The sequence below is a fragment of the Bombus vancouverensis genome, chromosome 9 (genome assembly GCF_051014615.1).
Source record: "Bombus vancouverensis nearcticus chromosome 9, iyBomVanc1_principal, whole genome shotgun sequence".
NCBI classification, from domain to species: Eukaryota; Metazoa; Arthropoda; class Insecta; order Hymenoptera; family Apidae; genus Bombus; species Bombus vancouverensis.
Window position 1 is genome coordinate 5,639,843 of NC_134919.1, and position 12,889 is coordinate 5,652,731.

Below are 12,889 nucleotides of genomic sequence, written 5' to 3' on the forward strand. Positions count from 1 at the left end.
GAGAAAGAGGATTCAAAAAAAGAAACATCAAAGAGGGTTCTCTGTCCAAAGGGATTTCTACTCTCATCGTGGACATTCAGAGATATACGCGCAACTCTGGCAAAGCACGCTCGATGTATATGTGTGTATATACACGGTTGACCTAACGTAATCCTGTTCTCATCTCCCTTCTCCCTATGTCTCGCTTCAGCATGCGAAATGCTTGTGTGTATGCACTACTTCGCGGCTGGATTATCATGAGAACGAGGCAGAATGACATTACGATGTTAAACATTTTTCAGACACTCGTGCGAAACTTGTGTCGTTGTCATACGCACGAATAAAAGGAAGAAAATGGCAATGAGAAGTGCATTGAAAGCATCACCAACAAACAGCGCGTACACTTGCTTGGGGAAAACGTTTTATCACGCAATTAAATTACCTCGAAATACAACAGATTTTTAAAATGCCAAGTAATGCTCATCTTAAACAAAAATTTCACCATCCCGTCTCCATAACGTTGTTTGTCCATTTTGTTGCATTTTATTACGACTATCCGGATATTTTTTAAGTTAGAGAATATATAATCTCAATAGCACGACGACTGGCTAGTTTCGATCGCGTCGGGAATTAATAAAACGTGGTTATTAGAAAATTCAATAGTACATATCGATGCCGTATAGTAATAATTAATACTCATATAATGCTGATGTAGCGCTATGGATATAGTAGTGTTAAAATTATTCATGTTGATACATATTTTCCTAATTTCATTGAAAATACAAATAATGTTCGAACTCAATTCTCATTTCATGGAAAAACTACTCTATCGTCAATTAAGAACAGATTCCCTATAAATTGAGGGATATTCATTTTGTTTTTTGCGAGGATATTTACTAATTTTTTTTTTACAAAAGTATTTTTCAGTAATAAGAATTATTAATAATTTACAGCTGTTGATGTTTCTTATAATACGGTCTTTAACTTTTAGAGTAATTTACTACTTTGCTGCTTTTACAAATGACAATTACCTGCAGCTGTTACAAATGAAATTATTTCAAATGTTTGGATCCCTTACAAATATTATTGTACCACGTACGAAATTTCTTTAATATTGAAATAACGTAGAATGAAAGTTGCATATTAATTATTTGCTAATGAGATAGTATAATACGTTGGGCTGATTGTACCAGAAGGTCAGTGATCTAAAGATCAATTATCCAGGCGCCAATTATCTGATCTCCCGATTGCAGAGACATTGATTTCCTGATCAATGATTATCAGGGTGTGTAATCGGAGACTCTTATATTTATGAGTGAGGAAGCAATTTTGTCCCGATAATTGAATATTTATCTCATTAACATATATAATAAGATAAATTTCATTTAAAATAGACTGACATCGTTTGAAAAAGATAGAGATAAAAAAGATCAATTTTACTGCTACGTTCTTTCTACCGTGTCCCTCTGATGTTCTCGGCAGCACGAAAAATAACGAAGTCTATACATTTAAATTACAGATGCTTTAATCAAGATCTGAACCACTCTGCTGAAGATTCGAGCCACTGATCGAAGTTCAATTTCGTGCTTCTTCGAATCCCAATTTCTGTTAGTTTCCTAGTCGAATCTAATACTTACAGATTAATATCTGATTAAATTCGTCTGAAATAAAATCCAATCGCTGTATCTGCTTAATTTATATTTGACTTGATTAAAGCAACGATTTTATTATCCATAGTTTAATTTATAGCTGCGCTTTCTTAATGGCCTGATATAAATGTAAAAAATGCTTTGTTAAATCTACACATGGAAAATAAAAAGAAATAGTAAAAATGAATACATATTGATTTTTAAAATGCATCATCCAATTTTTCAAGATAATTGCTAAATAATCACGAATTTGAGACTACAGGAAGTATCTTGGAAGAACTACTATCATTTCAAAATCTAAATTAAACGAAAATCATGGTAGTCTTGCATAAATATCATAAGTATCTCTATTCTTAAGGGACCCAGCTATCTAATAGAATCTAATTTCTCAAAGTAAAACCACCTTACAACTCTTTTACCAATACTCAAATTTGTGTAGCTGATGTGACAATAAAAAAAATACTACGTTTCCGCTGACCTATCGTAATATTATAACTGTTGGATTATTGTAACATTCCTAATAGATTTCTCTTAACGCGTCCTAATAACAATAAAAAAACGTTTCATGTAACGCTATAAACACCGTAGAAATCCAGCATCTAGTTTGAAACTAAATTCTCTGCTAAGCATAGTGTACGTACAGCTGGAAGGCAATATCATGCTTAATACTTTTCTTTATGCACCATTAAGATGCAAAGAGGACAATGTTAGTTATAATGAAACGGAACGGCTTGGTGCTTTATTAGGACGCTTTGCAGCGATGCTACTTCATTAACGTTTTGGCAAACTTGGCCTTTCGCAGGTGTCGAGGAAAGCTATGTTTCTTCCTTTCGACAGAAGAAAGGAAAAGAGGGAAGAGATGCAGGAGAGTTGCACGTATACGAGCTGAAGAAGAAGAAATCTTATCGTTAAATCGCGGAAAGAAACAGAGGCGGAAGAAGGAAGGCGAAGGTCGAGAAAGAAACGAAAGATTATTAATGGCTCTTTCTACGAAAACCATAAATTTCTTACACGTACTGTATGCCCTATCAAATATCCAAGATTTTCCTGATTACTTTCCTGATCTAGATGCGTGTTATGTATGCTTCGGGTGATATACCATAGAAATATTCATTTATATTTCATCACACGAAATATATCTTCCTCCTTCCAAGATTGGAATAGAATGGTTTCTCTCGTGTACCAGAATGTAATAAGAGCGTCATTAAATTTTTTAATGAAACGAGAGTACCGTTAAATTGTAGTGTTCTAAAAGTAGAGCGTTTATCAATCTATAGCAATGGATTGTTATCTACTTCTTATGATGAGGTAAGGCAACGCCATATACATATACAGTTATCTACAAAAGCTTCGTACATACCATAAAAAAGAGCATATATATTAAAATAAGTGTTAGAAAATGTCAATGCAAAATTAGTATAACTATCACAATATCCTAAAAATAATTAAATAATTCTACATGTTCATAAAAAGGACTTCTTTTAAAAATGGTCAATCGTATCCTAGCCAAATTAATTCTAACGTAAGCAATCGGAACATTTGCATTCTCTATACAAAAGAAAAATGATGAATATCGATATTTGGAAACGACAAATCATGTCTTACCTAAATTCTAACGCAAACAACATTAAGAGATTACTTCAGAGAAAAATAAGAGAAATAATACGAAAATTCTTTGTGTCCCTATTCAAGGATAGCTATATTGCGATGAAAACTGGCATTCATTATCAAGAGCAATCGAATCATTGCTAGAATAATCGAAGTATATTGCTAACCGTACCTATATTCGGACAATTACGCAGTATACGGATATATTTTCATCGTCCAAAGTCTAAAACATAATGTTCCCTTCCTTCCACAGCCCTATTTCTACATAGAATAAGAGAATCTCATTCGTCGCGTTTGATATTTCATGGAAACGTATTCGATCGGCCGCCTACAAGGTAGAACGGGTTAGAAAGAGGAAAGGAGCTGGAAACGGACGGTTCAGAAAGAGCTGTGACGGGGTTGGCTAAGGGATAGGTATATCGATTGAACATTTGCTCAAATATTTAAACGCTATTACTGCTGGTCTGCGTACAGTTATACTATACGATGAACTCGGTCGCCGTACTCTCTCCTCTTGTCTGGAATAGCTGAAACTACTAAATTGCTCGATCATAGCGCATTTCTCCTGTTTCGCGTCTCAGCAACAATCACGCGTTATGCTATCCCACCATACAATTCAACATGACACTTCAACCACTTGATTATTCCATGTTTGGATTATGCATTAATACAAGCTGAGACAACAAAGCTGGATTTCAATGAAAGCTCTCTTTGTGCTTGCAAGCAAACAATGAATAATTCATAATAAATAGATGATTTTCATTTAGTTAGAAATTAATTGTATTAAATCCATGTTCCGACTTTTTACAATTTGTTATTTGGATTTATTCTTCGTTCAGATCTTAAGAGACGTAGATCTTAGAGGAATGTTCATAATATTTGGTTAAAACGAAACAAAAGATATTTCTTGTTTGCAATTCTCAAATTTTATCGAACATTCGTAGTTTTTGTATAACGTTCAAGTATGCATTTAATGAAGATAAGTTCTGATTTAAACGACAATATTTTTTATAAAAACGATCTTATACTATATAAAACAATGAATCAAATCCTACACTACTAATCGTGCTAGATACATTTATTTACAGAAAATGGTACCTCGACTTCGGCTCTCCTAAAGAATTTTTGACATGCAGTAAACTTATACAAATAAAAATAAAATAAACTCTTCTGTATCTATGTTGTTTGAACAAATATGCAAAATGCACAAGATAAACAGAACTTTTAAAAACAAAATAAATTTCATTCCAGAGTCTTCAATTTTCACTAACTCTGAAGGAAGTACGTATTTCGTTCGTGACCTCTACAACTGTACTACACACTTTTGCATTATTCTCCGAGAATAAAGTTTTCTTAAATTGCCTTGCGGTGCTCTCGACTGTAGCTGCTAGTTGTACCATGAAAGAGCAGCTAACAACAAATAAATAGGCGCATAGTGGCACTGATCGTATCGCGGGTGCCGTGATTGACTACGTGGTCCCTATACTTGGAATGTTGATTGACCAGATATCCAGTTGAGGCGTCGAACAAATCGGACCTTCCGGATTGGACCAATAAATACGAAAGTATGCTTCCAAGCCGGAGGTAGTACCTACATATCACTTGGCCGAAGGTCGATATATTCGCGAGAGAGCCTTGGTTACACGCGTGCACGCACGCCCACAGGAACATGTGCGTTCTGCATCGAGAGGGAACAAGGAGCAGATGACGACCGGACCACCGTGCTCTGAGAGAGAACAGGTATTTTTATTGCGTTCCTTTCCCTTTTGCAATCATTTGTGCGCAAGCACCAGCACTTCCACAAGGGAAAATTTAATATAAAGGGTGTTTCTCCTTATTGTTCGACGTTATTTAACTATTTCCATTTATTAAATTTTTATTATTTTATATTATTTTTAATATTTTCTTAATATTTCGAAACAACTTATTCAAGTACTATTTTCGATAACATTTACTTTGTATTAATGTAGAAAATGAATTCTCTCTAAAAATGGTACAGGGAAACCAAAAAAGATGTTTAGAACACTTTTCGTTTGCTCTTTTGAACACGGGTAACATGTTCTTCACGTATATTTTATATTTTGAAGATAAGCTTGCGTTCTCAAATTCTTTTCGGAAATAATATTTATTTGTCTCACATCCTCGTTATGTATCAAATTTTGTATACGTATCATGTAAAGAACATTTGACCTATATATTAATCTATGTAATTTAGAATTTACACACTTATTCTGTTTTATTTCTCATCAAACTAATATCAAAATATTTGAGTTTGCACTATGCGTAATAAATATTTGTAATTCTGTGTATATTTAAATATGCATATTTGCAATACTGTCAAATTTGTTTTAAACCGACATTTGCTCACAAGCAAAGTCAATATTACATTTCAAAATATACTACTAATTACAAAACACGCAATCTGCGAAACTTTTCCTACCTGAATTTTCGTACAAATATTATCTCAAATATTCTCAGCTAACAAACTTTTTGTGATGTTCCTATCAATAATTTATTCGTATATCTATCTATCGATCAGCTGCACTCAGGGAACTCTACGAGCTAGTAACTTTATTAATGGCTGGATAGTAAAGATAATCTTTTTACAGTCTCGAGTAATAAAATCCATTTCATAAAAGTCCCAAATATTTTTTCGTAAACTCGTAAAATTGATTATAATACTGGAATAACAGCGGTTAATCCATTGCGATGGGATTGAATTAAAATTCGGAAACCAATAGGAGAGAGTGCGGATGCGAAACGTAGCATACGTGCTCGTAAATTTTCGGCCGCGGTACAATCGTAATTGCTACGTAATTTACAGTCTCCGCAAAAGCTGGCCTTTTGTCATTCAAATTCGACGGCTGCCACGATTTGTTTACGCGGTACCTTTACCAATGCGCTAAGCATCATGACCATAAACCAGTAAAATAGGGCCCCAGCCATGTAAATACGAGGTCATAATGTCAAGAAACGGACGTAAGTAATGGCAGACTTATCCTCGACGATAGAATTACCCACACGCTTATACAGTATGTACCAATATCAGACGTACATTTCTTTTTTCAAAGTGCACTTAACTCTTCTCGCGATTAATTAACACAAGCAGATACTGGAAAGACGTTGTCCAGCTATGTGAATCATTAGCGACTACGATCATATTTAAAGCTATTTCAAATCGATAATGTGGCTAGGCTTCATATTCATGACAGTGATACAACGCGTTGGTACAGTGACGTTCTAATAATCACTTCAATTGTGTACTTTGTCTTTAGCTCAATTTCAGTTTCATTAGTAGTCGGATTGGTAATACGTGGTATGACAATACAATTTATTAGTTTACGACACTATGATCGACGTAACTTCTGTTACCATGATTGTCGGATGAATCTGTTATTTATTTCCCTTCCTTTTTCAATCGCGGTAACAAAAGATTCTAAATCTTCGCGCAGAGAAGTTTTTCTTGTACGTTTATACAAGTAGCTATAACATTAACGTCCATTTTGTAAATATACATATATCGCTTCGTTTATTACGTACTCTTTTACATTTTTGCTCATATTATCAGGACAAGAAAAGGTTTTATAAAAAATAACAAGCGAATTTTAAGTACATTTTAGGTAAACAAAATGCATAATTCATTTTAATTGAAAAATTTACAAGTTCCAGTCATTTTGTCCTATGAAAGTTGATGAGATAATAAGAATAATTTTGAGGAAACGATACCTACACAACTATAACTTACACATATACATTTTTGCTTACGACAAAAGTACAGATTTATAATTATCTATGTTTGTTAATCTAAAAATTAGAAGAAGGGACGATTAAAACATCGAAAGTTTGAATCAAACTGGTGCAATTTAATCGGACGTCATGTATATGGACCTGATAACGCTCAATGCGTAGTCTTTAGATAAGAAAATATGTTTCATATTCGTTAGCTGTTTTTCAATTGAAACTTCAGAAATACCGTTCCCAACTACTTCTGCATGAAAATATGATGCACTTTTTTAAAATTGTTTGCTTTTTAAAACGTAAAGCCTGTGGTTATTCCGGGTGGTTTGTATTCACAAACAAAAAATGTAATTACGCATGAGATGCGGTTATTTGTCTTTATCGTCGCATAACTTCAATTTTTGAAACAATATTATCGAACCACACACTTTTCTACTTTTTTCTACTTACAATTTACATAACACAAATGTGCAAATCATGAATAAAAGTTTAAAAATCAATACGACTACATTCTTCAAACTTTATTTTGTGCTATCTTATTTCTCTTTTAATTCCAGCATTCGCTATAAGACCTAAATGTAGACTATTGAGTGATTCAGTTAAATAGTTAAAAATGAAGCGATTATAAATATTAATTGGAATCGACTTATGTAAATGAATCTTCTCCAACGTTCAATAAATTTGTACTAGTTATCAAAATAAATGTATAATTTTGATACAGTATTTAGGGCGGCTGCGCGCATTTATATTTATTTCATTATATTTAATTTTATTATATTTAAATTTCAAGAAATTTAAGACAGGCTTTTATCGCTAATCAATCGAGAAAGCCAGACATATTATTTATCACATATTAAAAGTACATAAACGATACGAACTTCAAAAACGAAGAATTTCCTTAATGAAATATATATATATTTATTTATTTCTAATCACTGTTATTTTGGTTAATCGTTTTCATAAAAAATATAAAACAAAAATATGATGAAACGTTTCGTTAAAATGTATAAACTACACGTTGTCTTCGGAAAGATATAATGAATACATATATACATCGTAGAACGTATAAAATTATAGTACGCGTCTTATCTGAAGCAGTGGGGTTACTGTAACGAAATAATGAATCAGTGAATTATCTACATTCTCAAGGCGTGTCTCTACAAGGGTTACGAGTTTTCTGCATTATCTTGCTTTTCTTCTGAAACATCCTCTTGATTCATATAGTTATTTCGCAATTTGATAATTCGATTCGTATTTCCGATATTGATCATAAATAACCAAAAATATTATGGCGCTAATATAATTAACGATAATTTATAAATCTGCCTTTTCTATTAACTTCGATCATAGAATCATAGATATATACGTTAAATTTATTATTTTATCCCATAAATTATATTTATTGTTAGAATTATTCATTTCAATCCATTCAGAAAAATAGATTTATTATTTTCGTACAATTAATAAGGATGACAAATTCGGCCTTCCCTTATAAATTTACTTCTTTCGCTCAACATACTCTGTTTCTAAAGAATACGTTAAATTCTTTTTTATCCATTTGTAACAGAATATCTCTGATACGAGATTACAATGCGTATCATAATAATCTAATCTAAAATAAAATAACACATAAAAAAAAACTAGAAAAGAAATAAACTACCTCATAAACGTCCATGAAAAAAATCGCAAAGTTATTATTACAACAAACGGATAGATGTGCTAGTCAATGACAGGTTGGAATTAAAAATAAAAACGTGAAAGAAATTTCAGGGAAGAAGGGAAAGAAATCAAAAAGCGAAATACTTCCAAGGATGATAAAGTTCCGTGAATTCCATGTAACTCATCTTATATCGTACCGAGCTTCTAGCCGTAAATTTTTTCGCAGCATTTTTTACCATAGGAAGCAAATAACTAACTTTGTCTTAAACGTAATAGTCAGGTATAGCGATGAAGAAAATTTACGTCCATAAAGAGAAAGAAGGAGCGAGAGAAAGGATAAGAAAAACGAACAAAAAGGAAAAAGGACAAGCTGACTTACCGGTGTTGTGTAAGGTTGACAAGCCAGCCTGATGCCGTCGTGCCTCAGCTTCTCCTGCAGCAGCACCCGTAGCTGCATCCTTGGGATTCTGACGAGCTCCGCCTTTCCCTCCTCGTACTCGTCCGCGAACTTGGTTAATTCCTGACCACCGCTCGAAGAGCTGGCAGTCGGCGAAGCCCTCTGCGCTTCTTTATCGCTGAGCGGTCTCTCAGAAGACGTTCTAGAAGATTTCGAGCTGACATTGTCGCACAAACAATCGTTGCTTTCTTCCAAGGTGAAGTAAACGCTCGCAGCACCCTCTTCTCTCAGTGTCTTCACCGATTGAAGTAATCTAGCTCTATGCGTTTGATTGAACACTCCAATCGCATCCAGATCAGGATCACCGATTTGCTTACAAATCTCAAGGTCGTCGTAGCCATTGTCGATGAACGACTCGGAATATTGGCCTAAGTGAAGCGAGCGCAGCCACTCAACCACAATGTTGCTAGCCATCGTCATGTCTGTCGTTGGCGAGGAGTGCGAGGGCTTTATCACGCCCCCGCCGCTCTCTCTCTTCTCGTGTACACGTGTCTCTCCCTTCGACTTCCTTTCCGAGATCTCGTCCCGTTCTGTCCTTGTCTCCTCCTAGCCTATGCGCTCTGTCTCGAAACTACGCGCCGCGACATCTTCGAAAGAATGCGGATCGACGACGACGTCTTCAGGGAAAGAACGAAGTCACGTATGATATTTGCTATCGAATCGGCCTGAAACCGATCCCGGGTCCGATTGCTTTTTCTTGTAATGGGCGGTACCCTCGATTAACGGCTCCTTCGAGAATACCGATCGACTACGCGCGCGAGGGGGAGGAGGGTTACTGCACTGGTCACGTTCGATCTTCAACGTGCGGTGCCCCGGCTCATTACGAGGCGCGGACGATCGAACTGGTTCGACGCGCCGATACGATCTCTCTCTCGTTTCGAACGCTTCTAAGCGAGCCTCTGCTTTGCTACGAGTCTCTTTCTCTTTCTTTCTCTCTCTCTCTCTCTCTCGGTGCACAGTTAAGAATTAAAAGAAAAACGCGGGTAATTGTACTCCGTGTCCCTGCCTCGTTCTATTTCACGAAGCACGCTTCTCGGTCGGTAAGAGAGAATAACAGAGAAATTCAACCGATCCAAGGTATTAATCCTTTTAAACGCGATTCAAACGCACGTGTGTCGATTCGGAACACCAAATTACAAGCGACGAATGTTATTGCGCGCGACCTGCTTGGTATTGGCTTTGTTTATAGCCTATATAATGTAACACGCGCAATAAGAAATCTGTTATTTATCAGATATTTACCACTATTACTTTATACGTACTTCGAATGCTAGGGATTTTTGTAGCACTTTTGTTCGAAGGATAATACAAACTTGCACGTTTTCAATGTATAGTGGCGTACCTTTCACAGAAGGATGGAAGACGTCAAACAAACAATATGGCTTTAATCACAGAACATACACTAATCTACATTCAGTCGAATCGTAAGAATTCTTTTCTTCCAACACTGTTATGATACCGATATGTCCTTCTTGTAGTTATTCCTTCCTGACCTTGAAGTCTCTTCTCACGAAACTACCAACAATTTCGCTCCGGTAATGTTATATCGTTAACGTAACTTCTCTTCGATTTCCTGTTAGAAATACTTTCGTTTGCTTACAAGTAAAACTTCACTGTTTCCGATGAAATTCAACGAGGAACTAGTTGAATGGAGCAGTAAACAAGAAACACATCACGTATGTACAGATGGGGAAAAACGATACAAATTCATGAAAATATCAACTTACGTGCGTGAAATAGAAATCGACGAACGTTAAAATTACACGAGTTAGTGTATTCCAGTTTCTTTTTTCTTTTTAGAATGGGCGACAGGGACACGTGAGTAACAGAGAGAGGACGACCGAAACCGCAGACAGAAACGGCGGTCTCCGGGATCGTTCGTGCCAGTATTGAAACCGTAACCTTGAAAACTCCGAAAGAGGAAAGGACGACACGGCCGGAAAGCACGCGGTCCAGCGTTCACAATAAAACCTGCGTGTTATTTCTATCGCACGCTGCTCCTTCTCACTGCTTTCAAAACATATCGGAAACAATATGCCGAACTTGATTTCACTGAATTCACGTCGCTCATAATCACGGTAAGCAAAGCGTCATCAGTGCTCGAAACAAGATACGCGAAACACGCAACTACAACACGACATTACCGCGACGCGATACACGGCTCGACTGACGCGAGACATTCGCCAGAGGGAGCTCCACTCGTCTCTTCTTCGTGCCGTGTCCCCACTCCATTAACCGGCATATCCCCACCACGTGTTCTATCATCCCCACTACTGGTAGTTGAAGCAACTTGGTCCAGCGAGATCCTGTTGATGCGCTCCTGCGCTGCCACGATGCAACAGCCGCGTCCTTCTTCCTCTCTTTCTTTTCTTTTCTCCTGCTCGTTCTTTCTCTAGTTCGACACGGGTACATTACACTGCAAAAACGGTAGCTTTATAGTCCAGCAGAAGACGTTGCTTTAAAATATGTTCAATCTGTAAGAATTCTATAATTTGAACGATGAAATTTCACGGAATAATATTGGATCGTTTTGGAAAGTTAGTTATGGACTGGGGTCAAATTAAACGTAATATAGATAAGTAATAAAAGTGGTATTAATGGTCCTTAGTAGTTTGTAACTTTGTTAGCTATTGAGCACCGTGTGATTAATAATTTCGTAATAGGGTCAACGTAGGAATAGATGGCCATTTGTTTCTTGTGAATTGTATATTAATCATATACTTGTATAATGAAATTACGAAATTAATAAACAGTGGAATTGGTTTCTGATTCATGTCACAACCCAATAGATCGCGTAATAAAATTAGAAAACAATATAGTTGAATAAGTCTAACGTAATTTTTCAAAATTATATATTATTTATTATCATTTATATCATTTATATCATTATTTTATATCATTTAATATTATTTATATCATAAAATTGATTCGATAGGAAGTATTCGGTAAAAATCATTTTCTTATTTGTGGGTTCTTTGTATATGTACGACTCCAAAATTCGTATTCGTATACGAATAAAAGAAAGGCTATTGTTTGAATTTAACGAGGGCGCTGAACAGATAGAGCGGTAAGTTGATTTCAAGTAGCGATGTTCGTGCCGTGCACACGCCCAGAACGCATTACGCTAGGGAGAAGGAGAGTTAGCATCGATGACTATCTACGAACATCGCAATCAGGGTCTTTGTTAGAATTGTGGCATTTATAAATGAATACCTAACAGAAATGGTATGAGACTCACGACCCGTCGAGCCAATAATCTATAACACCCTGCCACATAAATGGCTCGCACACTGCCTATTATATTACGTTCAAACAAAATTAAATTGCATCAAGCAGTGAATGTGACAGGGAAAGAGCCCATTATCCAACGTTCCACTGCATAGAAATATAGATTCTTTCTTTTTCAAAATTATCTATTGATGATGAATGATATTCAGAATTTGTATTATTGATACAGTTCACAAAAATTCCTTTGTGAATAACATTGTTATAACACGTAACGTTATAGGTCAAGAGCAAGGTATTACTAATAATAATATAGTTGTCATATTTAATACAATATTCAGTTTATAAAATGTATGAAAGTAACTTGCTACTTCGAAAATCTAGAAAAGCCTTTTAATGGAAACTCTTTCATAAAAATGAACTGATAGAATGTCAAAGATTCTGCTTTGCTGATTTTCATGTTTCATATTGCATATCAAACATATACATAGAAAAATTATATGTGTGGCGTAGTGAATTTAAGGGGATTGAAGTCATATTGCTTTTTAAGTGTATACTAACGTTTAGAAAATTA

At 35.4% G+C, this 12,889-nt stretch overlaps 1 protein-coding gene across 2 annotated transcripts in view; it reads right to left on the minus strand.

Annotated features, from left to right (window-relative positions):
- LOC117163447 (uncharacterized) overlaps positions 1-11,258 on the minus strand; it is a 371,317-nt gene extending 360,059 nt beyond the window's left edge. For both annotated transcript variants that reach the window (XM_033345729.2, XM_033345728.2), the window contains exon 1: positions 9,013-11,258. In XM_033345729.2, coding sequence (XP_033201620.1) covers positions 9,013-9,510 — 498 coding nt within the window. In that variant the 5' untranslated portion in view covers positions 9,511-11,258. The remainder of the gene's footprint in view (positions 1-9,012) is intronic.
- Positions 11,259-12,889: the final 1,631 nt, after the last annotated feature.